At 49.4% G+C, this 25,592-nt stretch overlaps 1 protein-coding gene across 1 annotated transcript in view; it reads left to right on the top strand.

Annotated features, from left to right (window-relative positions):
- The first annotated feature begins 1,111 nt into the window (after nt 1-1,111).
- Nucleotides 1,112-25,592, top strand: part of DGLUCY (D-glutamate cyclase) — a 52,862-nt gene continuing 28,381 nt past the window's right edge. The window contains exons 1-6 of the mRNA XM_087813851.1: nt 1,112-1,159; nt 17,186-17,318; nt 20,550-20,703; nt 21,081-21,279; nt 24,041-24,191; nt 25,265-25,387. Coding sequence (XP_087669977.1) covers nt 17,216-17,318; nt 20,550-20,703; nt 21,081-21,279; nt 24,041-24,191; nt 25,265-25,387 — 730 coding nt within the window. The 5' untranslated portion in view covers nt 1,112-1,159; nt 17,186-17,215. The remainder of the gene's footprint in view (nt 1,160-17,185; nt 17,319-20,549; nt 20,704-21,080; nt 21,280-24,040; nt 24,192-25,264; nt 25,388-25,592) is intronic.

Here is a 25,592-nt window from a genome sequence, read left to right as displayed (position 1 = left end):
CAGGAAAGGAAGTCACACCTGTGCCAAGTCATATGGGAGGGGAAGAAGTTAGCCAGTTGGAGGCAGAGGGCAGGAAGAGTGAGCCAGGACGAGGTAGGGACATGCAACGGGCTGGAGCTGACAGGGAGGGCCTGCAGGGGGCTCAGGTGTGTGACTTGCGCTTTGAGGTGGGGTGTGCAGATTCAGGAGTCAGGGAAGGTAAAGCCACAGGCTAGGGCAGGGACATTTGGTGAGTGACTGTGGATGATGTCAGGGCTTAATCTTAGGGCAAAAGAGAAATCCTGAAGGTTTTGAAGCAGGAGACAGAGCAGAAGAAGGCAGATCATGTTTTCCCCTCAAAGGAGACATCCCCCCAAAAATCAGAAAAGCGGCATCTATAGGGCACTTCCTGAGTGCCCGGGGCTGCTCTAGCGCTTCACACCCATTATCTCAGTTCATCGTCACAACTGACCGAGATGAGTGGCAAGGAAACTGAGACCTAGTGAGAACTTGGTGCCCAGGCTGCAACCATGGCATCAGAATTTCTCAAAGTCCCGGGGGTGGTGTCAGCCAAGCCCCGGGACTACGCGTCTCTGTTTCCAGGGAGCGCGGGCCAACTCCTGCGGGGAGGACGGCCGCGAGCTGCAGGGTCCGCCCGGCCGCTAGAGGCGCTGCGGCTCTAAGAACCGGGGCTGGCTGCCCGCCGGGGAGGCCACGGCCGCCGTTCAGGCCACGTGAGCACAGGCTGCCGGTTAGGCTGCGACAGTCCGCGCTGGGCGAGTCCTAGGGCGGCCTGGGCTGGCAGGCACGAGCCCCGGACAGCACCCTCGGGGGCGCAGGCGAGCGGAAGAAAGAGGACCTTTGTGCCTTTTTGCGGAAAGTACATTCTGCAAAGCCGTGGAAACAAAGAGAGGAACTGTGTGTAGCCCTAGGCCAGACGCCCCAACCGAACAGTAAGTCAGGAGGGCACCGAGCACAGCGCAGGCCTGCCCCCCAGCGCCCACCCGCGACGTCCCCACGCCCTTGCCCCCGCCGAGCCGAGGTCTGCGGAGAGCCCGCCCCCCTCCCCCCCGGGGGCTGGCCGCGCGCAGCCAATGAGCAGGGCAGAAGGCGCCCCCACGCGCACCGGAGGGGCGGGACTCTCTGTTTCTCTGAAAAGTCGGGGCTCAGCTCTTGACAGGTAGCACTTGATGATTGACAACACCTCGGGGGTGGGTAGCGTGGGCCTCCCTCCTGCGTGGGCTTTGGGGTCCGTGTCATTGCCCTGAGAACCCCGAGGTCAAGTGAAGGCAAAGAAAGGGAAACTGAAACCTGTCAGAGGTACCTGTCAGCCTTTGGGACAGGAGCTTGAGATGAAGTGATGAGGCTAATGACCAACTTGGGGGTTGGCAGTGGGGGTGAAGGGACTCCAAGCTGCCACAGACACAAGGACAACTGGCCCTTCAAAGTGCCCTGGGCACCCAAAACACGCAAGCAGAGACCTTTGAGAAGAGGTGGAGGTAAGGCAGCGACAGGTCATCACCTCCGCCTGGAGGCGGAGCTCTGTAAATTTTCTTCAAGGCTTTGTCCAGACCATTGTCTGCTTGTGTCAGCCTCCACTGGGGAGCCAGGACCAACATGGCACAAGTGACCGCAGTAGTGTGCTTCTGACTTGTCCACCACCAAACACTAAAGGCAAAAGCACAGGACTTTTGGGTGTCTCCTTTCTAGCTTTATCTGTGCCTCCCTGCCCCCCCTTCATTACAGACAATTGAGAACTAACTGCAACCCCCCTTACTTCATGAGAAAATTATCATGTGGTGGGGGCAGGTGGCAGGTTGAGATAATGTTGGCAGAAAGAAGAACATTGGCATTGATTGGCACGCAGAGGAGGGAAGCTCTTTTGTGTCTTCAAGATAGCTGGGTGCAAGCTAAAAGGAAGGGGAAGAGAGGTCCGAGAGTAGAAAGCAAAGAGAAAGCTTGCTTCCCTGGAGGGGTAGAGTTAAGGCTAGGAAGAAGGAAGAGGAAGGTGGCATGGGGTGAGGCAGGGCAGGGCAGGGTGGGGTGTGCTGAAAGTTCAACTGTGGCTTGTACATAATCATGATGAAGGACCTTAAAGAGTCAAATGTGACTTCTGGCTGCAGGGCCAGATCCAGGAGATCAACTGGTGGCCCTTGACGTGTTTTATTTGTAAATTTGAGCATCCTTGGGAAATGGGGATCATTTTACATGTGACTCTGAAAGGTCTGGCAACACCAGGCTCACATGGCAGCAGGGCAGCTGAAGCTGGAGCTCCTGTTCCCCAGAGGCCCCACTCACACTGTAGGCATTTTGCATTCCCCATCCTACTCCCCAACCTCTGCACCTGCCTGGTTCCCAGAGGCCTTGAAGACTGCTGCTACTCCTGCTCTTGATGATAATGATTCTTTTCTATTGAGAGCCTGTGTGTGTGTGTGTATGTACATGCACACCACAAACACAGGTATGCTCTCTTTCAATTAATCTCAATTAATTTTTCAGTTGAGGATGACAGACGCACAAAACCAAACGTACCCATCTCCTTAACAGATTTCGGCAGCCTTTCCAGGCAACCTGCCAAATTGCTAGAGGGTATTTGCATTTTTTAAAAATTGAATGCATTTTGTTATTTTGGTTTAAGGATTTCCCAGCCTTCCTTAAGGCAATATTTAATTTATGCCACACATAGCTTTCAAAGCATTTCTTAAATATACATGAGTTCATTTTATCATTCCAGCAGTTCCATGAGGTCAGTCATGTCAGTCCCCTTCCTATGCTCTTTTGGGGAAAACCAATTAGTAGAGAAGCTAAATGACTTGCCTTGGTCCTGCAGTAATTTTGAAGACAAGTTAATATTCAGGCACAGCTCTCTGGAAAACTAAGTTGTGTCCTTTTGACTGCATGGAGTTGTAAAAAGTTATGCTTTGATAAACATAGTGACTAAGGGTAGGATCTCCTCCAGAATACTTGTCTGCCTGCTGGTTAGGCCACTCAATAGCTGTGAGTCTTTAGGAAAAGTATTGAATCTTCCCAAGTTTCCTTTTCTGTAAAATGGAGATAACAGCCCTCATCTAGTGAGTGTTGTGTGAATTAAATGAGATAATACATGTAAAGTGTCTAGAACAATCTCTGGCACACTGTTCACTATCTGTACAAAATATCACAATCTGTAAAAAAATGATTATTCTCTGTACCTTTGGGAAACACTCTATATTAGGTAAGGTATGGGCTAAGTTTTAACAAAAAGACCCTAAAATACATTTCCTCAGAAAAGGATAGAAGTGTATTTCTCTTTCACCTAATAGCTAAGACATAGATGGTCAGGACAGGTAAACAACTCTGCTCCACAGGGTCATTCAGGAACCCAGGTTCCTTCCAATGTGTTGCTCCCCATCCCCTAAGGTGTCCTCTTCTGCATAGTCAAAGCTGGCTCAACCTCACGTCCACCTCCTGTTCTGTCTGGAGGAAGAGGAGGAGCAGAGGTGGAGGGCAAACAGCCCTGCCTAAATGATATGATCTAGAAATTGTTCATGTCCTTTCACTCATAGCTCATTGGCCAGAACTTGGGCACATTTAGCTGCAGGCGAGTCTGGGAAATGTAGTGTCTTGCTGGGCCAACTAAACATTCCAAACTAAAACTGAGGAGTTTTCTTGCTAAAAGGAAGAAAGGGAAAGTGGAAATTGGGAACAGTTTATGGTCTTTGTGCCATGTTACCACACATGTGTGCTTTGGACCTGAATTTGACATTAATGCCTTCTCAGCCTGCCAGTTTCTCAGCCCACCTGTACTCTATTGCCTCTCTACTGGGTGCCTGATTTACTCTTGGATTTCTTCTTTTGCAAACCCAGGACAGCTCTTGGCTCCATGTTTCAGATGAATACCTCTGGTGACAGTGTGATTATCTTCTGCAGACTGGTTAGACTATTTATTGGGTTGGGAAACCTGTTCCTTTTCTGCTCAAACCTCCCAGCAAGTGTGGCATTGGGCTCTGTTTTTGTGGTTTTTTTCCCCTTTTTTATGGCATTGGGCTCTGTTTTTGTGGGGGTTTTCCCTTTTTTGACAACTTCCTCAACATGTAACATAAACTCCATACTCCCTTGCCTCCAGAGAGTCTTGGGTCTGGGTGGCTGATTAAGGAAGGGTACCTATGTTCCTTCCATTCCCCTGAAGTTCATCCTTGCATGTGCTGACGAGGGAACCATCTTTCCACCTCATCAGGAATTATCTATGAAGCCATTAGTTTGGTGAATGGATGGGCAGCTACATGGTCCTGAATCTCTGTGGTCTGAGAGCTCAACCTTCATGATGTATGCATTCCTGAAATCACTAAGTTAAATAACAGCCTGGCTCAATGAAAGGAAATATAGATCAATGTTCCATTTCATTATTGCAATAATTGAGATTGAACAGGTCAAGGAAGGGGATACCGATTGTCCCCAGAGAGCTTATTCTTGAGCTTTGATGAATACAGGAAGGGAACCCATACTACCAACCTCACCAGATGAAGAAGGACATTTGTACCTGTTGAGGGCCTGCTATGTGCCAGGCACCTACTAGAAGCAGAAGTCAGAGCACTAAATAACAAGACAGGCACCCAATGGTGTTTTCAACCTAGCAGGAGTACTTTACATTAATCATTTCATTGAATTCTTGCAAGTTCTGCAAAGCATACATTTTTCACATTTTAGAGACAAAATGTTATTTTGGGAAGCGGTAAGGATGATTTTGAGCCCACATCTGTCTGATTCTAAAAATCCTGCTCTTTCCATTATTACCTCATCTGCCTCCAGTTGCTTTCTTTGTTCAAGAGGGAATCTAGTCTATACATAGAAGTGACCTCGACCCCTCTGCTGAACATCTGAACAGTGACTACTGTTAACTCCGGGGCACTTATCCTGCATTTCTAACCACTTTTATCCACTCATCCTTCTGTGTGGACCTACCCAGCTGAACCCTACTTCTGGAGCCTTTCTGCCCTGCTCCTTCCCAGGGTGCTGGCTGCTGCTGGAGGAATTGGTCCACTGTGTCTATCTGGACCATTACAGTTCTGGGTCCCCACAGCTGCCTAGAAACCCTTGCAGATGTCCCTAGATACTTCCCTGTCCCCTTGCCATCAACATCTCCAGACTGTCCCTCTTTTTTCAACCCTTGTTTTAACCTCTGTTTCATTGTCTCTCATTGTCATTGATAGAGAATCCATCCTTTCCATTGATAAAATTGAACAAAATTGAGGCCCCAGGAAACTCTTAAGATCCTCCCTGGCAACCACCCAGTGTACCTCCTGCTCTTCTCCATCCCTCCCATGCCGGGGAAGAGGGGTGCTCCTCCCACAGCTGACCTCCCCCTTGTGCTCCAGATGCCCTCCCATCTCCCCCAGAACCTTCCTCCATTCCTCGTTTTTCTCTCGCTCACACTTTCAGCCCCTCCTCTACCAACATTTCTCATCAGTACCTAAACATGTACAATCTCTCCAGGCTGCAAAAATGCCCTGTTCTTGTTCCGCTGTTTCTGTCTAACTTGTCTCTTCAGTTTCCCTTCCTCTCTCTTCACAGCCTAACTTCTTGGAAGAACTATGCCCACAGGCTGTTTACACTGCCTTCCTGCCCCTTCAGCCCTCCATCCCCCACTGCAGTCTGGTGTCTGTGCCGGTGATCGAATGCCCAGACAGAAGCCATGGAAGAGAGCCATACTCTAGGTGCAGCCGGTGCTTTCCCTGACCTGATGCCATCTTTCTTGAGTGTCAGTACCATTGTCACCCCCACACCTTGAGCTTCTCCCCCCTGTGGCTCTCTGCTCTAGGTTTCCACTCTACTTTGCTGGACATTTTTCCCCCATATCCTTCACAGAGACTTCCTTTTCCACTCACTCCCTCTTAACACCCTTCTAAAATGTAAAAACCATTCTCAGCTCAAAGGCTGTACAAAAACTTGCCACCCCCTTGCTTAATCTCTTCTTCCAATATCAACATCTCTATGGAGTTTGGTTATTTCCTACAATATAGTGATGCTTGTGTGATTTCCTAAAGTACATAAGCTATGAGTCAGACTGAAGGTCAGATAGACAGCCGCCACCCACTGGTGATCTGTGCTGCCACCCCTGTGCCCACCAGATTTAGTGCAAGTGCCCCGACGCCTGGGCATTGTGATTAAAGAGCCGCAGGCTGAGCCTTTGCTCTCTCGTGCTGCCCCCTCCTGGCTGAGCAACAGACGCTGAGTCCTGGTGGAGTCCATGGGGTTCCTGACTCCTTCAGCTCTCGTGGCTGGTCTTGTCGATTTGTCAAAACCTGTGTAGAGGAAAGTACTGTAGCAGGGATCTTAACACCAGTTGTGACGGCCAAGTTTATTATTTCTTGTAGGGTCCTAGGACTGTTTGAGTATAGGTATTATACAAAAAGGAGAGCTATTGTGTACTGAACACTTACCATGGGCCAAGCCTTGCTATATATGGATTATTTCACTTCATCCTTGTAACAACCACATGAGCTCCACGTTCCTTGACTGTTCAGCATTCCCTTTGTACTAGTGATGAAACTGAGACCCACAGAGGTTGAGTACCTTGCCCAAGGTCCACAGGGAGTAGGTAGTGGAGCTGGAACTTGGAGTTCGTCCATATTTATCCGACTCTGAAACCCATGTTCTTAACTGCAACCCGAGCTTCTCAATCTTGTGTTGGGTCTAGTTCAGTGGGAACTGTGTGGAACCAGAAATCTGCATTTTTAACAAGGATTCTGACGCAGGTGCTCTGGTGATCTGCACTTTGAGAACACGGCCTCCCATAAATAGAAGCTGAACTGTTCCCGGCAGAAGGATATAACTATGCTACACCAGCGGCCTCATTCTGGGTGGGGAAAAAATGCTGGACTCACCTGCCTTCTTTGAGGAAAGAGGAGATTAGGATTGGCGATAAAACATGAAGGCATCTTACCTCTCCTTGTCCCTCAGGCTTCCCTGCCCCAGCCCCACCTAAGCTCCAGAAAAGTGCAGCTCAGTCCGATTTACCTGAGGAGGTGTAACTCTCCCCTGTCCCAACAAAGAGCCCTGAGCAGGTGTGTACTGGGCATGTGATAGCACTAACTCTCAGGGAGGCCTGGATGTTTGGAGGAACAACCACATCTTAACTGAAACTGCGTCCTGAGCCACCCGGCAGATCCCCTTTCCTTTCTTAGTAAGTCAGACCTGGTGCGAGGCTGTCAGATCTGGAACTGTTTACAGCTCGATAGGCAGAGACAAAAGCAGAAAGTCTTAGCTATAATCTAAACAATGAATTTGTAATGAAACAAAGCAGCCTGGGCTACAACCACTCCTTGGCTCACTCTGCTTTCCAGCAGCTAATCTATGTTTGGCAAAGAATCGGGTAGAAACTTTCCCCCACCTGGTGGCCAATGATTTCTTGAGCTTTTGTATCTCTCTTTGGCTCCTGGGTAGGGTTGGCCATAATCCATGGACCAGGGGCCCATGGACACACGGCCGAGGGGGCCAACTACTAGGTGGTGCCCAGCAAAGAAGAAATATAGTGGGAGAAAAACAGAATTGTGCCCTGCATTGTGCTGGGTGTTTGATATGATTTTACCTCCCAGAGAGCTGTTGGGGTTCTGTCTTCATTTGATAAATGAGAAAACAGAGGCATACACAAATAACTTGTGCAAGACCACCCGGATAATAAGGCCACCCACAGCCTGGAGTCAAGCCCAGAGACATTGCCCTTTCCACGTAGACATGTGCCACTTGCCACTGGAAGGGGCCACTGCCTCCGTGTTTGCTCCTCAGAACAGATCTTCCACTTCTAGTCCAAAGAGCTCCACTCACGGGCCTTGGCGAAAGGCCACTTGCCCTTGGGTCCAAGAATAACTTAAATACAATGAACCATTTTTAAAAGTGAGATTATATATGTCAAGCACTTACTTAGCCCAGTGCCTGGTACTTTTTAAAGTACTCAGCAGACCTCCGGGCATTGTTGGGCCCCGGGGCTGGGGTGTTCCTGGCTGCAGGAGATTCCGCTGACCATTTGGTAATAAATACTTCTTAAGTAACTACAATGGATGGTCAAAATAGGAAGAAAAAATAGCCTTGGACTGAAGAAATTTATAATCCAACTGGGGAATTGAAAGAATTTAATATTTAGAGACTTATTCATAGCCTGCATATCACCAGGCTCCTTATTTCCAGTCCTGATCTTACCAACTAAGAAATGTGCAGCTTTGGAGAAAATGACTTCGCATCTTTTTGGGCCTCAGAGTCCTCACTGGAAAAATAGAGACACTGCCAGTCCAAAGGGTTATCTTGTTAGGAGTGCACACGTGGTCAGCCCTTAGTAATACCTAGTGGCAGAGGGTAAAGGGAAAAGTGGAATTAGGTGGACTCGCTTCAAGACCGAACTTTGGCATTAAGCTCTGTGGTGAGGGCCCTGAGACTACAGAGAGGGAGGAGTGTTCCAGGTGCTTTTCTTTTACCCTAATTTACAGAAACTCCAAGTGGGGTTCATTGACTCATGGAACTAAGACACGTGTAGGGTGCCCGAGGTGCCTTCCACCTCGGTGTTCACCACGCTGTCACAGCTGCGGTGCTGTTGGTTGGTGCCCTTCAGGTGTCAGTGTGCTTGTGATGGTCGAATGGCTGGAGCAGTCCAGGCCTCACATCCGTAGCCCTGCAGACCTCGGTCCCCCATTCTCAGGGAGAGGCCTGAGACTCATTCTGGTTGAACTAACCTGGCTCCATGGCCCAGTCCCCCCACGTGGAGCATGGAATTACCGAACTGGCTAAGCTTAGGTCCCAGGTTCCTCAACCAGAACCTTGGGGCAGAGTCCAGTTCCTGGGAAGCACACGGGTCCCCAAATGGAAACTGGGTGCTCTTGGGGAGTGTGATTTGGCAGGGAGGCGGCACCATGCTTGCAACGGGGAAATTGCTTCTATACAATGAAAAGGAACGAGCAAGCTGTCTGGGAGTGAGCCCATGGTCTCGTTTGGCCCAGCAGAGCATTCCTGAGAGGGCATTGTGAGAAATGGCTCTGAGAGGGCAGTGGGGGCACTGGCGGGGGCCGTGCCAGCCTGGGGCCTGGAGTGAGCCTGGGGTTTCACTGGAGCATTTACCAGCACCCTAGCAGATTCAGGAAACGGGCCTGTTTCCTTCTATTATGAAGGCTAATCCTTGGTAATTAAATATTTACTCTGCCTTAAAGCGTTCAGGGTGGTGAAGAGAGAAGGGGGTCCGTAGTTACTGAGTGCCCACCATGTGCTGACTCTGGGCCAGAGGCTCCCCCTGCACTCTCTCCTTTAATGCTCCCAAGCTCCCTCTGAGACGGGTGGTATCACCATGGTCCGCAAATGGAGGAGAGGGGAGTTAGGTGACTTGTCCAGGGTCACTCAGCTCCTAGGTGGGAGAAGGGAAACTGGAGCCTTCAGGCCTGCTTGACTCCAGAATCCATAGGCAGGCAGCCATGTTGCAATTTTCTCTAGTTTGTGAGAATTTCATCGTCCAGTATGTCACAGTGAGTCCTCTGGTTGATGATCCTATGCTTGGTGACATCTGCTTCAGAGCAGGAGCTTGTCCTCGGTTACGTTTGTTGTGGCCAAGGTCTTGATGAATGTAGAAATCTGGAGGCAGGGGGCTGCTCGTGCACCTGCCCCCCTGGGACAGAGGGCAGGACAGAGGGTCCGGGGGAAACAGGGCTGGTGGGCATCCCTGTTCTGGCGTCAACGCTGGACACCTTCTCCTCACACCCTCCTCTCAGCAGCTTGAGTGCTCTGCCCTGCTCCTTACATACACGGTCTCCTCAAACCACCACAAAGCTCCTTCAAGACAAGCACGATTAGTCTCCCCATGTTATAGATGGGAGACCAAGGAGCAGCCATGAAGCTGAGGTCACAGCATGTGGCTTGGCCCCATTTTACAGATGAGAACATCTAACCTCGGAGAGGGTGACCACGGATCTCACCCAGCTGGCCAGTGGCTGAGTCCGGATTCAAACTCAAGTCCTGTCTGACCGCAGAACCTGGAAGGGTGGTCTCTATCACTTAAGGAAAACCTTCAGGGGGCTCTTTGGCCTGTGGATCCAGCCCTGGAGAGATTGTCCCCTATGCTCCCAGGAGAACTCGTGATCCCATTGCTAGAATAAACACAGGTCCTTTCTTGGGTCATCTGTGCACACTGGTGTTCCTTTCCCCTCCTCCCCATTTTCCCCCCTTCCCCAAACACCATCTAAGGGGCCCTGAACAAGCCTTGGGAGGAGCCACTTCCTGTGTGGGCTGCCTCCTGGAGCATTGGGCCACGTCGCCCCCTATGATGCTGATGCTGATAGTAAGCCTTTCATTTTTTAAGGGCACTTACAGCAAATAAAACAGAAACTGGGAGCGGATAAGGTCCTCGGGAGCTGTCAGAGGTAGAACAGCAGGTGCGGAGAGGTGAAGGCCAGGAAGTGGATGGCCCCCTTTTCTCTATGTTCTGTTTTTAGCCTGTGCTTTTCAGAGTAAGTAGGTGCCATGGTGATAGGTGCCATAGAAATAGACTGAGTACAGCACCCGGCGCGGGGCTGTCGAGTTGTTTCCATGGAAATGCACAGGCACTGGGGAGAGCGGGGTTCTGCTGTGTCCTGGCTGCTGTGTAGGGCAGGACCCCCAAAGGGCCCAACGTCTAGACCAGGGGAGAGGGCCACTGTAGGATGGCCCCTTGTGGCTTCTGACTTTCTCACTGTGATTGTCTGAGGCCTCTGATGACACACCTTCCCCACAAGGACACCCTGGGGACCTTTTCTTTGAGTCCCCCCAGGCCTCCCTGGGAAGTCGCTTAGGAAGCTTGGCCTCTGCCCAGTACAGCAATCACCCACCGTAGGGAGCATGCTGTCCCCATCCTGCCTGGATGTGGAACTGTCACTGGGTTTATGCAATGGGTAATAAAGAGCCATGGAGCAGAGGCCGAGTCCGGAACATTTTCTGGTCAGGAACACTTGTAAAGTGAAATCTCAGAGGATCTCAGCTAGGAAGCAGAGCAGGGGAGAGCATAATCACGTGCAAGACTGCGGATTTTGGTCTGTGAAGCCTCAGGCAGTGCAGATTCTGGCCCAGCCTCAGCTATTTCAATGAAGTTTTAATGAACTGAAAGGCCCTTTGAAACAACTGCTCCAGCCATCCCATAGTATTTACATAACCACCCCTGCTTAACTGTTCATAGATGCATATAAATGAACCTAGTTGAGCTTAGTTCATTTTTATTTGGATTTAGACCAATTATTTGTCTTCTGAAATGTAACCCGCATATACATACATGCTTTAAACCTGTCTTATAATAGGCCTAGCATGGGAGAATTAAGTTTAAAGAGCATATATTAGTGTATCTGTCCCCTAATATCTACTCTGTCCATAATGGGGCTCTATTAAGCATATTTGTTTCTGAGCATTTATGCAGTCAGGTGGGATACTTCCTTCAGGGCAGGGCAAACATACTTTTGGACTAATGTATGGTTCTGAGACCAAAAAGTCTAAGAACTGACTACTGAGAGTTAATTTTATTTTCAGTTAAAGAAACACACACACATGCCCCTAACAAAGGCATTTTTTAAAACTTACTAGTTACTACCATCATCAACTCATAAATTATTGCCTAAGTAGTTACAGATTATGAAAATCATTAAACTGGAAGGCACTGAAGAAATGTCTTTCCTGGAATGTCTGACATTTGACACTAAGAGGCCAAAGCCCAAAGTGTCGAAGCAGTTTTGCTGTCTAGTTCATGTATCTCCTGTGTGTGCAGAAGGTGTGTCAGGTTAACACCCCTAGGTGAGCCCTTTTCCAGCAGAAGAAGTCCATGGAGCGTCCAGTTCCTTCAACCAGGGAGCGATACTCACAGTGATCTCAAAGTAGGCTTGTGGGTCATGCCCTTGGTTGGGCTGTGCAGTGGAAGGGTAGCTAGACATTTAAGCAACTGCCTGGTTTATCCTCAGGACTCACCCATGGAACTGTGTGGCTTGGCGTTTACTGTTTGTAGCATCATTCCCTTCCCCTACATCTGGGTCCACGTGTACTGTTTCATGGTTACAGGGATTTGGTCTGGCAGGGCATCCATTGCAGAGCCTCTGCATTAAATAAGCAAATGTGCAGGCCGAGCCAATGATAAAACAGAAGAGCTGGCCTTTCCAGCCTGTAACAGTGTCCGACCTTGGATTTTTGCCACTTGGCTGCATTGCTGTATTTGACTAAGCAACCAAAAGCAGATTCGCCGTGAAAAACGAAGCCCTCCAGTAGTCTTTCTGAGAATCGACATTCGCAGCTGTGTTTGGCAGAAAGAGTTTTTCCCAAAATTCACAGAGTGATAAAATGAATGTTTGGCCACGGGAAGCACACACACAAAAACCCTACTGTACCAAGATGAGCTCTTCTCCGTGGAGCTGGAACAAGAGCCAGAGTTCGAGAACATTTGATGTTTAGTTGAAGACACACACCAACCCTAGTCACTTTCCACACCAACATTTTGAAACTAAGCGTTTAATGTGAATGTACCATAACATTCTCAGTTTGGTATTTTCATGTAACTTTTATTTTTTTATTGTGGTAAAATATATATAACATAAAATTCACTCTTACACAGTTTGCAGCTCACAGTGCAGCAGCAGTGAGTTCATGCACATTGTTGTGTGACCACCTCACCATCCGTCTCCAGAAACTTTCCATCATCCCAAACTTAAACTCTGTCACCATTAAACATCAACTCCCCACACTCCTGTGTCCCTAGCCCTGGGCAACCACTATTCCACTTTCTGTCTCTATAAATTTGACTATTCCGGGTATTTCATATAGGTGGAGTCATGCAGTGTTTGTCCTTTTATGACCGGCTTATTTCACTTAGCATGATGTCTTCAAGGTTCATCATGTTGGAGCAGGTGCCAGGGTTTCCTTCCTTTCAAAGGCTAAATAATATTCTTCTATATGCATACACCACATTTTCTTTTTCTACTATTTACTTTTTCTATAATTTATTCCTTATAATTTAAAAATTTTGAAACAATCACAAAGTGACAGAAAAGTTACCACTTTTTTTTCTTGAACTCTCAGAAGAGTTCTGTTGGTGCCCCATCATTTTCTGACACTTTCCTGCATTTTTCCTGCCTTACCTCAGCACAACAATCCAGTCTAGGAAGCTAGCTCAGATTCATTACTACTATCGGACCCTCAGGCTCCATTCAGGTTTCACCAGTTATCACAGTAGTTTATTGTTGTTTTTAAATATGTTTTTATTGAGTTCAGAGAAGAAGGGAGGAGAGATAGAAACATCAATGATGAGAGTCACTGATCTGCTGCCTCCTTCATGCCCCCCACTGGGGATCAAGCCTGAAACCCGGGCATATGCCCCAACCAGGTATTGAACCACGATCTTCTGGTTCTCAGGTCGAGGCTCAACCACTGAGCCACACTGGCTGGGCCACAATAGTGTTTTTTATCCCAAAAGGACCCAGTTCAGAAACACTCTTGCATTTCGTTGTGTCTGTTTCATCTCCTTCAGTCTGGAAGAACAGTTTCTCCTTCTTTCTTTGACACTTTTGAAGATGACAGATGCTGTAGGACAGGGATGGGGAATGTCCGGCCTGTGGGCTGTATATGGCCCATGAAATCACTTGCTCTAGTCCTGCCAAGGCAACCATAGGCGGGACTTGAAGTTTAATAGATCTAGGAGCTTTTATCATAGCTAATTTTTAAGTTGATAATTTTGTATGGCCTGCAAATGATGTTATAAATATCCAAATAGCCCTTGGCAGAAAAAAGGTTCCCCACCCCTGTTTTAGAGTAAGGCTCAAAGTAACACTGGTCCTTGGGGATTGAAATAGCAAAAGAGGTTCAGGTTTGACTCTAGTCAAAACAGTATTTTACAGAGGACTTTTGCATCTAGGGACTATTTTTATGAGTTCGCTAGCATTTCCATGACAATGATGAGTTTTGCTTACCTTCGATCTCCCCCTTTGGCTGCTTTGGGAGCCATCTTTTGTTTGTTTTCTTGTTTACGCTGCACCTCCCGCCACTGGAGGTTGTTTCTATATCGCCTCTATTACAAACGGTGCCACCATGAGCTCGCATCATTCAGCCCACTGTTTGAGCACATCTGGAAGATACATACCTCCAGGAATGAATTGAATTGGATTGCTTGGGTAAAGCAGAGGAATGACTTTCTAATGGTGGAATTTCAGTCATCCGTGACAGGCATAGAGGTGATATTTTTACACTGGGGTTTGGGATGTGTCAGATCCTGCTGAGAAACTAATCTTTGTGGGCCCCTTCTCCGGTATAGTCAATGCTAGGGAATGATATTTGTGGGTTTGATAGTTTGTTGTTTTCTAAGGAGAAAAGAAAGAGCTCACAGAAGAAAGGTGGCTTCTTGAAGTTCAACCAAGGCTCATTGAGGAGATCGCCCCATCCTATCTCATTTCTAGAGTAAGACCATTAAGACACTGGGCAATGAGACACCAAGGCCACCAGGACTACTCACCAGTGAGTTCACTGGAAACCCTGGTGGAAAACCTAGAAGTTCAAGGTTCAGTCCTCAAAGAAACTTATGGGCTCAAGAGACTCTGGCCTCAGAATCGTCTTGTGGGAGAAAGGGGGATGGTCCACATTGCTCCTACTGAGGATATCATTCCTATCAACACCACAGGATGGATGGGTGGATGGATGGATGGATGGATGGATGGATGGATGGATGGATGGATGGATGGATGAATGGATGAGTGGATGGATGGATACATAGACATAATAGGTAGATATTGGTCAAGCAGGCATGAATTTAGACTTGCTTTTGGATTTGGGCTCTACCACGGACTAGTTATGGGCCTTTAGGTAACTTTCCTGACCTCCCTGAGCCCCAGCTTCCTTGGATATAATGGGATTAACAGCATCTTCTTTTTAGGGTGATGGTGAGGAACAAATGGTTGTAAACCAAAGAGGCTTAAAGATCCTGGCACCCAGTGGGTTTCCACATATGGTGAGGGTTGCTATCATTTAGCATATAAGTGGATATTCTCTGTTTGGTATATTAAGGGCACTTCTTTGCCAGGAGCCAATGAGAATGTACTTCATGCTCTGTTCAACCCCTGCCTTCAAGGGGACAACTCCACGAGGTAAGGGTTCTCAGCCTCCTTTCCCTCCCAGCATGCATGTGATGACATTCAGGTGCCTGGCACACTCCCAGCATGCATTGCACAGGGCAGGAGTTCCAGCTACACTCAGTTATCTCCAGGCAAGGAAAGTAACTTATCACAGGACTGACCTAGATCTGCTTGAATTTATATCAAACAATAAATAAATAAAACAAAAGAAAGTCAGTCTTCTTCAGAGTTTGGTTTCTGGCTACAATTTATTTGCAAAACAGCCGCCAGCTTGTACTTGACACTCTATCTAGTAATAATGGGGGGTGAGAGCTAACAGGTACCTGTAGAGTCTCTCATTTGATGGGGTTTGGGGTAAACTTCATTCTTTCCTCCAGATATGAAGTGAAGACAATTATCAGAGCGGTCTGGTCACTGTCCTCTACATGCTTAGGGAATAGTTCTGTCTTTGACCTTTGCTGAGTGCCTGGCTAAGGTGCTAAGCCCTCGCGGCGACCATGGGGAACGGCAGACATCCAGGACCTTAGCCGGTGCCTCAGCTGCTTGGCCCAGAAGCTAGTGTGCCAGGCCCAGGCGGGCTCTGTCGGTCCAGCCGGCAAGCTCAGGCTTGAGCTGCCAAAGCAGCTGCTCTAAGCCTTAGCATCTTCCACTGGGAGGTGGACCCAACCTCACCTGACCCTCCCTGCGCCCCTGCCCAGCCAGGCGGGACCCACTGCTCTCTCCTGGTGTGCCCACAGCACTTGGCTCCTGCAGCTACTAAAGCATTCACTGTCAGTTTTAAATACATCTCTATCCCTTCCAGGGCAATATCTTTAAGTTTTTGTTTTGCTAGAGATTCTATACAATCTCAAATTCTTTACTGAATTGGCCATGAGGTTTATATAGTTTTCTATCTCTGAGATTAGAGTTGAAAACATACATTAGTGGTTTAGAATCCCATTGGGTCCTCCTGTTTTAGATAGAAAGAGTCGTGGAAAATCAGGCTTGTCCAGAGCCTTCCCTATGGGCACTGCCTTTGAATTGTGCTTTCACCCATTCTACAGTCAGCCAGTCATCCAACAAATGCTTACTGAACTCCCATTTTCCTGCCAAGCACTATGCAAGGCACTGAGTGTATTTCGATGGAGAAGACATGGGCTGTGCCTGAGGTCAACACAGTGTGACCTAGAGTTTGCTAACACTTGAAACCTCCTTTTCTAGAGCATAAGATGTCAACTTACAGAATTTTTTTCTAAATGTAATTTCCTGGAGCCTTGAGATCATCTCTATATTTTCAAAAATCTACAATACATGGGTAGGCAAAAGTAGGTTTTCAATTGTAATACAAATAAATAATACAATAGTCAGTAAATAATAATACAAGAATAAACTCTGTTTTGCATACTCACCATTGTAAGCCTACTTTTGCTCACCCTGTATTTCTTTATTCACCAAAAATCTGTTAGGCACTGCGCCCGGAGTAGTGGCAGTGAGGGGGTATAAAGAAGAAATCCTAAAATCTCCACCTTCTAAGCACCTGAGTCTAACCAACAAAGGTCAGGTGTAGACAGAAAAATTCTGCCTGCTGTTTCATTGGGAACTGGCATTCATTCATTGGATCACTGGGTCATAAGCATTTTTAGTGTGTTCTGTGTGCTTGGGCTGTGGTAGGTGCTCTCGGGCCTTTGGAAGAGGCCTGGGCACTTGAGATCTCCCTGGGGGAGAGAAAGGATGTCTAGAGTCAAGTAGAACATCAGTCCAGTTGCAGTCCAGGCCAAAATTAGTGGCTGAAAGGATGTTCTGTGGGCCTAGGAGCCCCAGCATGAGCGGGTGAGCACCTATTGGCTTCATCCTAGAGGTGGAAGGTTCTGAGCCGGTTCTGAGGGATGGAACGGCCTTCTGGCAGGGAGGGAGAACATCCCAGGCCAGGGGAAAGGCATGAGCAAAGGTCTTGAAGTGTTAGGAATTCCTAGAGACTGAGACATGAAGGGGTGAGAGAGGGGGGAGAACTTGCTCCGACCAACACCCATCCTGGGGCAGGGCCAGGGACAGCCCTGGACTGGATGGGATGGGGTATCTGATGGGGAATCTGCAGCTTTCAGGGGAATTGTGCTTTCTCATTTGTTCCCTCCTGTCCCCTCATCCAGGTTCTCTGTGGCCCATCAAAGGATGACGCGATGTCCGTCACACTCCACCTGAAGTCCTGCCCTCTCTCTGCCATAAGGAGTTTGATTCTACAAAAGAAACTCAACATCAGAAACATGTCCAGCACAGTTGGGGGTGAGTGGTACTAGATGATTTTAAAAAAGAGAAGGCAAGTCCCTGGGTCATGAAGTTTTGGAGATATCAACTGTGTAGGGCACAGGAATCCTGGAGATGTCCTGAGTATGTACGAGAGACAGGAATTAAGAGCAGAGTGCTATTAGCTCTGGTCACTCCTTAGCTTCCCAGAAGGAAGTGGCACTTGGGCCAGACGCAGGTGTGAAAACCTGTTGGCACAGGTGAGCCTACAGCTCATGGCAGTGCTCAGGTTGCCACAGCTCCGTAGGGAGAACCTCCCATGACCTTGGATGAAGGGAGGGTCCCTCCAGGAAACATGCCCCCAGGTTACACAGCATTTTAACCTGGTCTGATTCAGACCACGCTTCCCTACCTTGGTCTGATCTTCTCTGGGTGGCGCCCATCTCCCCTCTGTCTCCCAGGAGTGACACCCAAGGTTCTAAAAGATCCTGCAAGAGGAAACATGTCAAAGTTGTCACTGACCCAAGTCCCAGCAAAATTTCATAACCCAGGGGATGCACGAATCCCATCAGACCGTAAAGAGCCCTCTTCATAGGCCCCCCCTCCAAAAAGACGCATGCAGCCCTCTGTTCCACATCCTGTTACCAATGGGGACAACTCAGGGACTCTCTATGACCAGAAGTGGAGATGAACAAAATCAAAGCACAGTGGTTCTGAAGTCCATTTAATTAAAGAAGAGAAGCTTTGTGAGCATCATACCTCCCTGATTTGTGGTATTAAAGCTCCAGTTTGCTCTCACAGCAGCTTTGGAGGTAAGAAGGGATGGCTAGGGAATGCAAGACCTCCCGGTTGGCCGAATTCCTTCCCCCCTCACCCCAGATTCTTCTTGGAGGCGTGCTGGGCTTGCTGGAGACATGCGGTCAGCTTCCTCGGGCTCTCGGCAGCTGGCAGGGTCTGATTTGTCCTCATTTTGGAAGTCTGTTGTAGCATTGGCAGGCATCGAGGACTTGAGATCATGAGTTCCAGGCAATTAGAGCAGGAGCCAGCCCCAGGCTCCTCCCTGCAGACGCTGGCATCTGCTTCACCTCACCAGCTCGGAGGAGGGAGGTGGTGGATCCATCCTAGTGCAGGCCGGTGCCCTCAGCCCAGTGGGGACACGAGAGGGACTCACGGGCCACCTGTCTCGGGTTTGCATCCTGGCTGTGCCACGCACCAGCGGTGTGACCCTGGGGAATTCACTTCATCTCTCTGAGCTTTACTCTCCTCATATGTAAACACAGATGATTACATAGATAAATTGCTTGGCACAGAGCTTGGCACATACTAAACACTCCAAAAATACTAGCTGACAGTATTATTGCCGAAAAGAAATGTCCACATGATGACGGAGCAAATCTGGCAGTCAGGAGAATTGTGCCCAGGGTTATTTCTCCAAAAGAGCACAATTATGGTTTTTTTCTGGGATGGTCTTTTTAAAGGAAATAATCCTTTTTTAAATATAACTTTTAAAAATTTTGTTTTTCCAGTTATAGAATGGTTCCTATTTACTGCATAAATTTTAGAATATTGAGAAAAGCCCAAAGAAGATTAAAATCACCCACAGCCTTATCTAGAGATAACCACGATTAGCATGTGGATGTATTTTTTTTAGTTCTTTCTCTCTCTCATCAATTTATTTTTTGTTTTTTTAATCTTTTAATCTTTTGTTTTTATTGATTTTAGAGAGAGAAGAAAGGAGAGAGAGAAAAAGAGAGAGAGAGAAACATAGATGTGAGAGAGACACATTAATTGGTTGCCTCTTGTATGTGTCCTGACCAGGGACTGAACCCACAACCTAGGTTCGTGCCCTGACCAGGAATCGAACCTGTAGCATTTTGGTGTGTACAGGACAATGCTCCAACCAACCAAGCCACCTGGCCAGAGCTCGCATCGATTTTATATAGAGGTGCTACTGTTTTGTTACCTAGTATTGTTCCTTCGATGATACAGCCCAAACATCTCAATATCATTAAATATTTCTTCTGCACCATAACTTTAAATGTCTGTACCAGATTCCACTGAGTGAATGCACCTCCACCCCTGCTTCCTGATCACCTGCGTGCCAGGTAATTTGTACCCAGGAGAGTCCTCACTGAGGTCAGTAGATTATTGCCACGTCACCCGTAGGAAAACTGAGCCCGCGGCCACACTGCTGGTCGGGGGCAGGCTCGGGGTGCAAACCCAGCTACGTTCGCCTCCAAAGCCAAAGGCCTTCTCATTCTACAGGAGGGCTGGTTGCCACCAGAGGGGGTCGTGCAGGCAAGTGGGGGTCTCCCTCTATAGCTCCTCTCACACGGCTCTTTGGAGGGAGAGTCAAGGATTCTGTGAGACAGATGCTCAGTCAAGAATCTGCCCGGACAGAACAAGTGAACAGTCTCTGTCCCAAAAAGGATACCCAGTGGCCCGTGGGACATCTGAAAAGGCACTCACTCATGTTAGTCACCTGGGTGATGCAAGTGAAAACCTCAGTGCGATGCCTCCACACACCTGCGGGGGTGGCTGGAATGAGACAGGTCAGCAATACCGAGTATGGGGGAGATTATGGGGCAACCAAGAACTCACCCGCCATTGGTGGGTGGGAATGTAAACTGGCACAACCACTCTGGAAGCTGCTTAGCAGTGTGGACCAAAGCCGAGCATGTACGTACCCTATAACCCTGGGTGTATGCCAAGCAGGAGTGCGCACATGCGTACCCCAAAATGCGTGTACTAAAATGCCTGCGGCAGCACCATTTGTAATGATGCCACACTGGAAGCCACTCAGATGCCCGTCTGCAACAGTTTGGGGTAGACACCCAGTGGTAATGAACACACCATACAGCAATGAGAGTGAACCACGTATTGTTAAACGCAGCATATGGGTGGTTCCCCCAAACATATTGTTGAGTAAAGGCACTAGACTCCAAGGACCCACACTGTACAATTCCGTTCTATGAAGAACATTACATGAAAAGCAGGCAACAGAAATGCGCAGTGTTGGAAGCTAGGGCAGTGGCTACCCTTGCCGGGGGGCATATGAGGCTGACAGGTGAGCTCATCATGTTTGGTTTCTTGACCATGATGCTGGTTACATGGGTGTGGTCATTTCCTGAGGCCACCAAGCTGCACGCTCACTGCATTTTTCTGTGTGTGTGTGTGTGTGTGTGTTATACTGCAATGAAAAGTTAAACTAAGAAAGCTTTCCCAAGAAGTAACCGACCATGCGTGTGTTCTTTCTCTCACCAAATCCAGGGCTCCGACCAGCCAGTGTGGTGGTCCTGCCCAGATCCCTCGCCCCGGCCTTCGAAAAGCTCTGTCAGGCCAACAGTGGCCCCCTGCCCTTGCTGGGCCGAAGCGAGCCGGGAAAGTGGACATTGCCTGCCCTGGGCGCTGTCTCAGACACCAGGTAAAACACAGGGGTTAGCGGGGTTAAGGCTTGGCAGCGGCCAGGTGCTGCAGCCAGGCGTCTCTGTCATTGGGGACCTCTGTCCAGCCTTAGGACCCCCCAGTGCCTGGCACGGAGCCTCACTCCTGACTATTGCTCAGAAAGGATCTGCCCTCCCCCCATTCCCACTCCTACCTCTTTCCCCTGCCCCTGCGCCAGGTAAAATCTTTAGGATCACCAAGAAAGTCCAGCCCTGGAGAAATCCCACTGGCACTGCCATCCATCCACGTCAGTGCCCAAAATTTCAGCCCCAGACTTCCTCTTCTCTCCCTGGTCATTTTTAAAAATGCATGGTCAAGGGTCATATTGAATGGGGGGGGCCTGTGAACTCTCCCCAGGGTGGACTGCCCCCAGTTCCGCAAGTACGAGTTTGGTGCTTGCACGGGGAGCCTGACCTCGCTGGAAGAGTACTCGGAGCAGCTGAAGGACATGGTGACCTTCTTCCTGGGCTGCAGCTCCTCCCTGGAAGGGGCCTTGGAGAAAGTGGGGCTCCCCAGAAGAGACCTAGTGGGCCACAGCCACGTGGGTGCATACAAGGTAGGGACACAATGCCCAGGGGCAGGAAGACTTGAAAATGTGGATCACCCTGTATTTCCCTGTGTTGGGAGAACATCGGCTCAGGAGGCCGAAGGGCTAAGCTCTGGCCTGGCTCAGCCACTTTTCCTGCTGTGCCTCTCAGGACAAGCAGTTAACCTCTGTGCGGGTGTTTCCTTGTCTGGAAAATGGGATCACCAGCCTCTCTCCCGCCCACTCCTGGGACTGCTGTGAGCACCCAGCATGGCCTCGGGTGTGTGAATCGAACCCTTTCAGACAGATCACTGGGGCCGTGGAAACCAAACCTGTTTGGAATTTGTCTGGCTTCTTCAACTTAGGGCATCTCAGTGAGATTTTTGAAAACCCTCCCTGGCTCAGACTTCCTGGCATTAGTGAGAATGTGCCTGGCTGGGTAAATGCCCAGGGATTTGTGGCAGAGCCTCTGCCAGGACATTAGCTGCTGGGTATGTCTCTGTCAGGAAAGTGGCGTCATGTTCTTGGCCAGAGGTGGCTGCTGGTGGTCACATTCACAGGGTGGTCACCTCTCCTGGGACGTGCACACTGTTTGGGCTGCCTCCCTGCTGTGTCTCTGAGGTTACATTCCAGCCACTGCTTGTCATGGGGAAAGAACTGGGCTCGCTCGTTCCACCAACCCCTCCTGGGACATCGGTGTGAGGTCCAAGAAGTTATCTCGCTGGATGGACGGTCAGTCAGTGACCATGGCCCGCTCCAGGTCTCTTTATGGGGGACGCAGACTGGAGATTTCATCCTGGGCTGCAGGACTTTATGAAAGCTTGCTGGTTTGGGCTCCTGCCAGGGAGGCCCAAGCTGCCTCTGACAAGAAACAAGGCTGCCCACAATGTGAACTGCTTTTCACGTGTGGAATAGGTACCCGTGTGGTTTTCTTGAAAGTAGGGAAGGGTGGGGGCAGAGCCTCAGCTGCTGGCAGGGCCCAGGGCAGGGTCTGGCCCCAGAACCCCCCTCCACCCCCCGTTGTAGCAGGTCAGAGCTGAGAGGACTTTGTGGCCCATCATGTGTGGCCTTTCATTTCAGATGAGGAACCTGAGGCCTAGAGAGCAAAAAGGACTTTCCCAGGTCCCAAAGCCAGACTGGAACCCAGGCCTCCTGGCTCCATCTGTAAAATGTCAATAGTGGAGGTTCGGCAATCAATCTGTGCTTTGCAGAGGCGCGCATCACTGCGTTCGGCAGAGCCGTGGCTTTTCTTCTTTCTTCTTTCTTTTATTTATACGCTGTCTGTGGCTGCTTCTCGCTACAGTAGCAGAGCTGAGTCATTGTGTTGGCAGCGAGAACGCACCAGGTGTTAGCCGGTGGAGTCAGACCAAACCTTGGTTAAGCAACCTGCGTACTTGAGTTCTCACTAAGAAAGAATTCAGCGCCAAGACTCAAACTAGAAGGGAAAGTTTATTTAGAAAGTCACAGAGGTAGAAGGGAGCCTTAGTAGAAATGGACTCAGGAAACAAGTTACAGAGGCAAAACAAAGGCCCTTAAAGCTGAGGGGAGAGAGGGTAAAGATATGGAGCCTGGGGGCAGAAAAGGTGCAGGTGTCTCCAAGAGGGGGATTGAGCTGAGCTCAGCTTCTTTACAACACCTCACTGCGCCCCCCCCCCCCCCGTGGTTACCAAATAGCTTTAAGTTTAATACCAAACGATGCCTCTGCTCCTTGGCTTCTGAGAGAAAGGGCCAGGCAGCCACCTGGGAATCAGTTGGCCGCCTCGAGGGGATGAAGCACGCCCTGAGAAGGAGGCGCCGAGCCTCGGGGATCGCTGCCTGCCTCCTGAGAGTGCCCCTGGCATGCGCCCTCTTCCAGGTGCTGTTATTCAGACCCCGAACTGGCAGGTGCACCAAGGTTTCATCTGGCTGCCGCCAGGGTGCTAATAGCAAGCCCTTCAGGCGCTGCCAAGCCCGCCCCAGCAGATTATCATCCTGGCCATGTCCTAAATCCTTCATAAGCCCCAGTGCAGGGGCCAGAAACCATTCAGGGGGAAAAACACACCCCCAGTGAGTCACAGGGGTCATCCTGGGCCACTTCTACTGCCAAAGGAGAGTGAGGCAGGGCCCACAGGGGGCCGGGCACAGGCCCCTCCCCTGTGTGGGCTCAGGAAGCCCAGGAGACCCCAGTGCCTCCTGCGCCCTTTGGTTCCTCTGCCCCGATTCCCCCAGAGGTTTCACCTGTGGTCCACTGGCCACTTGAGGCCCATGGAGAAAATTCAGAAGGTCCACGAGACAGGATGGAAAGAAAAATCATAATTTTATTTTCAGAGCCTCAAACTGGCACTGAGCATGTCCTTTGATTACGAATTTGGGCCACAGACTGCAGCCGTATCAGCTGACCCAGCGACTCTGTGGCTGCCCAGAGGAACCACAGACATTTTCAAGTCACATTCCAGTTCCCCCGGATATCTCAGAAATACCCCGTATGTCGATCACGACTTCAGAATTATAGTGGTAGCTCTGTCTTGTTCTTTAATCTGTTAATGAAGAAACGTACATATTGCTGTATCACATTTTTCCATAATTTGATAACAGCGTTTGCCGTATAATTGGTTTCCCTTATAATCCTGTGCGTTTGCTTTCACGTGGTTGAAAACATTAAGACTACCGAAGGGGTCCGTGAGAGTAGAGGCTATATTTTTACAAGAGCTCCTACCTCCTTCCTTTACTGCCTTGAGCTCTTGGTACTCAGGGCTCCAATCTGTGCTAATTCTGTTTTTTAACCTTTTATTTTAACTTGATTTCTTGGCAGACAACAGTGCCTTGCGCCACCATCGCTGGCTTTGGCTGCCCTCTGGTGGTCACCATGAGGCCCGTCCCCAAGGACAAGCTGGAAAGGCTGGTGCAGGCCAGCTGCTCCGTGATGGGTGAGCAAGGACGACCCATTCACATCGGCGACCCAGGTCAGTGCCCACGCTCGTGCGTGATTCTGAGAGCTGCTCTTGGACTTCGGCCCCGAGAAGGCGGGAACTTGCTATGTTCCTGAGCTGCCGTAGCTTGCCCTCCCTCAGCTGGATTAACTGTGCTGGCTTATAGATTCCCCTCAGGTTAAAGGTGCTGCCCTTGGCAGAAGAGTTCCTGTGAACCTCAGGTGAACCTGGGGTGGAGGAAGCAGGTGGTGGAGCCCGGCAGCGGAGCTGTTTGTCTTGAGATTTGAGCTCACTCAGAGCAGCCTCTAATCTAGGCGGTTGTTCAGCAGCATATTTGGGTAGGACATGGCTTTGTTCCAAATATTAACCTGAACTGAAATCCATTGATACCCAGCATTTGAACTCAATCTGAGAGTGAGGAAAAAAAAAAATCTGAGAGTGAGTGAGAAGATCCAAGAGTGGAAGCTGCCCAGGCCTGTCGGAGGCTCTCAGAGGGCCTGGTGGGAGCTTGGGATGGGGCCTTGGGTGTGAGTGAGCATTAGCGTCATCGAACTTGCTCAGCTGTGCAACAGACAAAGTCAGGCACAGCCATCCTGCAAAAATGCAATCAGCACTTGCCACCTTTCTCCCAGAACAGTGATCTCACAAAGCAAAGTGTCCGCTGATTTTTCTCACGAGTCACACCCATCTTTGCTGTCCTTGTGAACACTCTGTGGCCGGCCAGGGGTAGGGACACTGTTGGTGGTCAAGCAGCAGGATTTAGGTCTGCATTATGTGACTCAGTCTGTACCAAGATAAAATCAGAAACACTGTAAATGTTAGCAATCTGTACAATGGAGATGTTGGGCTGATGTACCCAAGACTCCTCCACAGTCACACCAGGGCTTGGAGAGTCGGTATCCAAGCGGACTAGAAGTCAGCGAGCATCCTGAGTTGTTAGGTCCCGACTCCATTTCTCCTCCCCACCCTTCTCCAGTGCTGTCTACAGCAGTCCCGTGACTAGAGTCCCTCTTGGAGAGGAAACCATGCACTTCTCAGCGTGCTCACCTCCAATGGAGCTGCCTGTGCCGGGCCCGGTGCAATTAATTTTCCTGTTCCCTCTGCAGAACTGCTGGGGATCAAAGATCTCTCCAAACCGGACTACGGGGATCCTGTGCCGTGTCAGCCGGGGGACGTCCCGGTGTTCTGGCCTTCTCAGCTGACCAGTCTCGAAGCTGTCAGCGGCTACAGTACGTACATCTGGGCTTCAAAGGGCAATTCCTCCTACCTAGGGTGGAACCTGGTGGGTCTTAAAAGAATAGGCTTCCGGTGCAGTCACTTAAGGAATAAAGTCATGTAACACAGACCTACAGCCCACAGCGAAGAGATCGCTGGCTTTTTTTTTTTTTTTTTAATCCCAGGGGTGGGTCCCACCAGAGCAGCTTGTCCTTCAGC

Source organism: Miniopterus natalensis, chromosome 1 (assembly GCF_054644295.1).
Source record: "Miniopterus natalensis isolate mMinNat1 chromosome 1, mMinNat1.hap1, whole genome shotgun sequence".
NCBI lineage: Eukaryota > Metazoa > Chordata > Mammalia > Chiroptera > Miniopteridae > Miniopterus > Miniopterus natalensis.
Note: the sequence above shows the minus strand (reverse complement) of the source record. Positions and strands in the feature narration are given on the sequence as shown.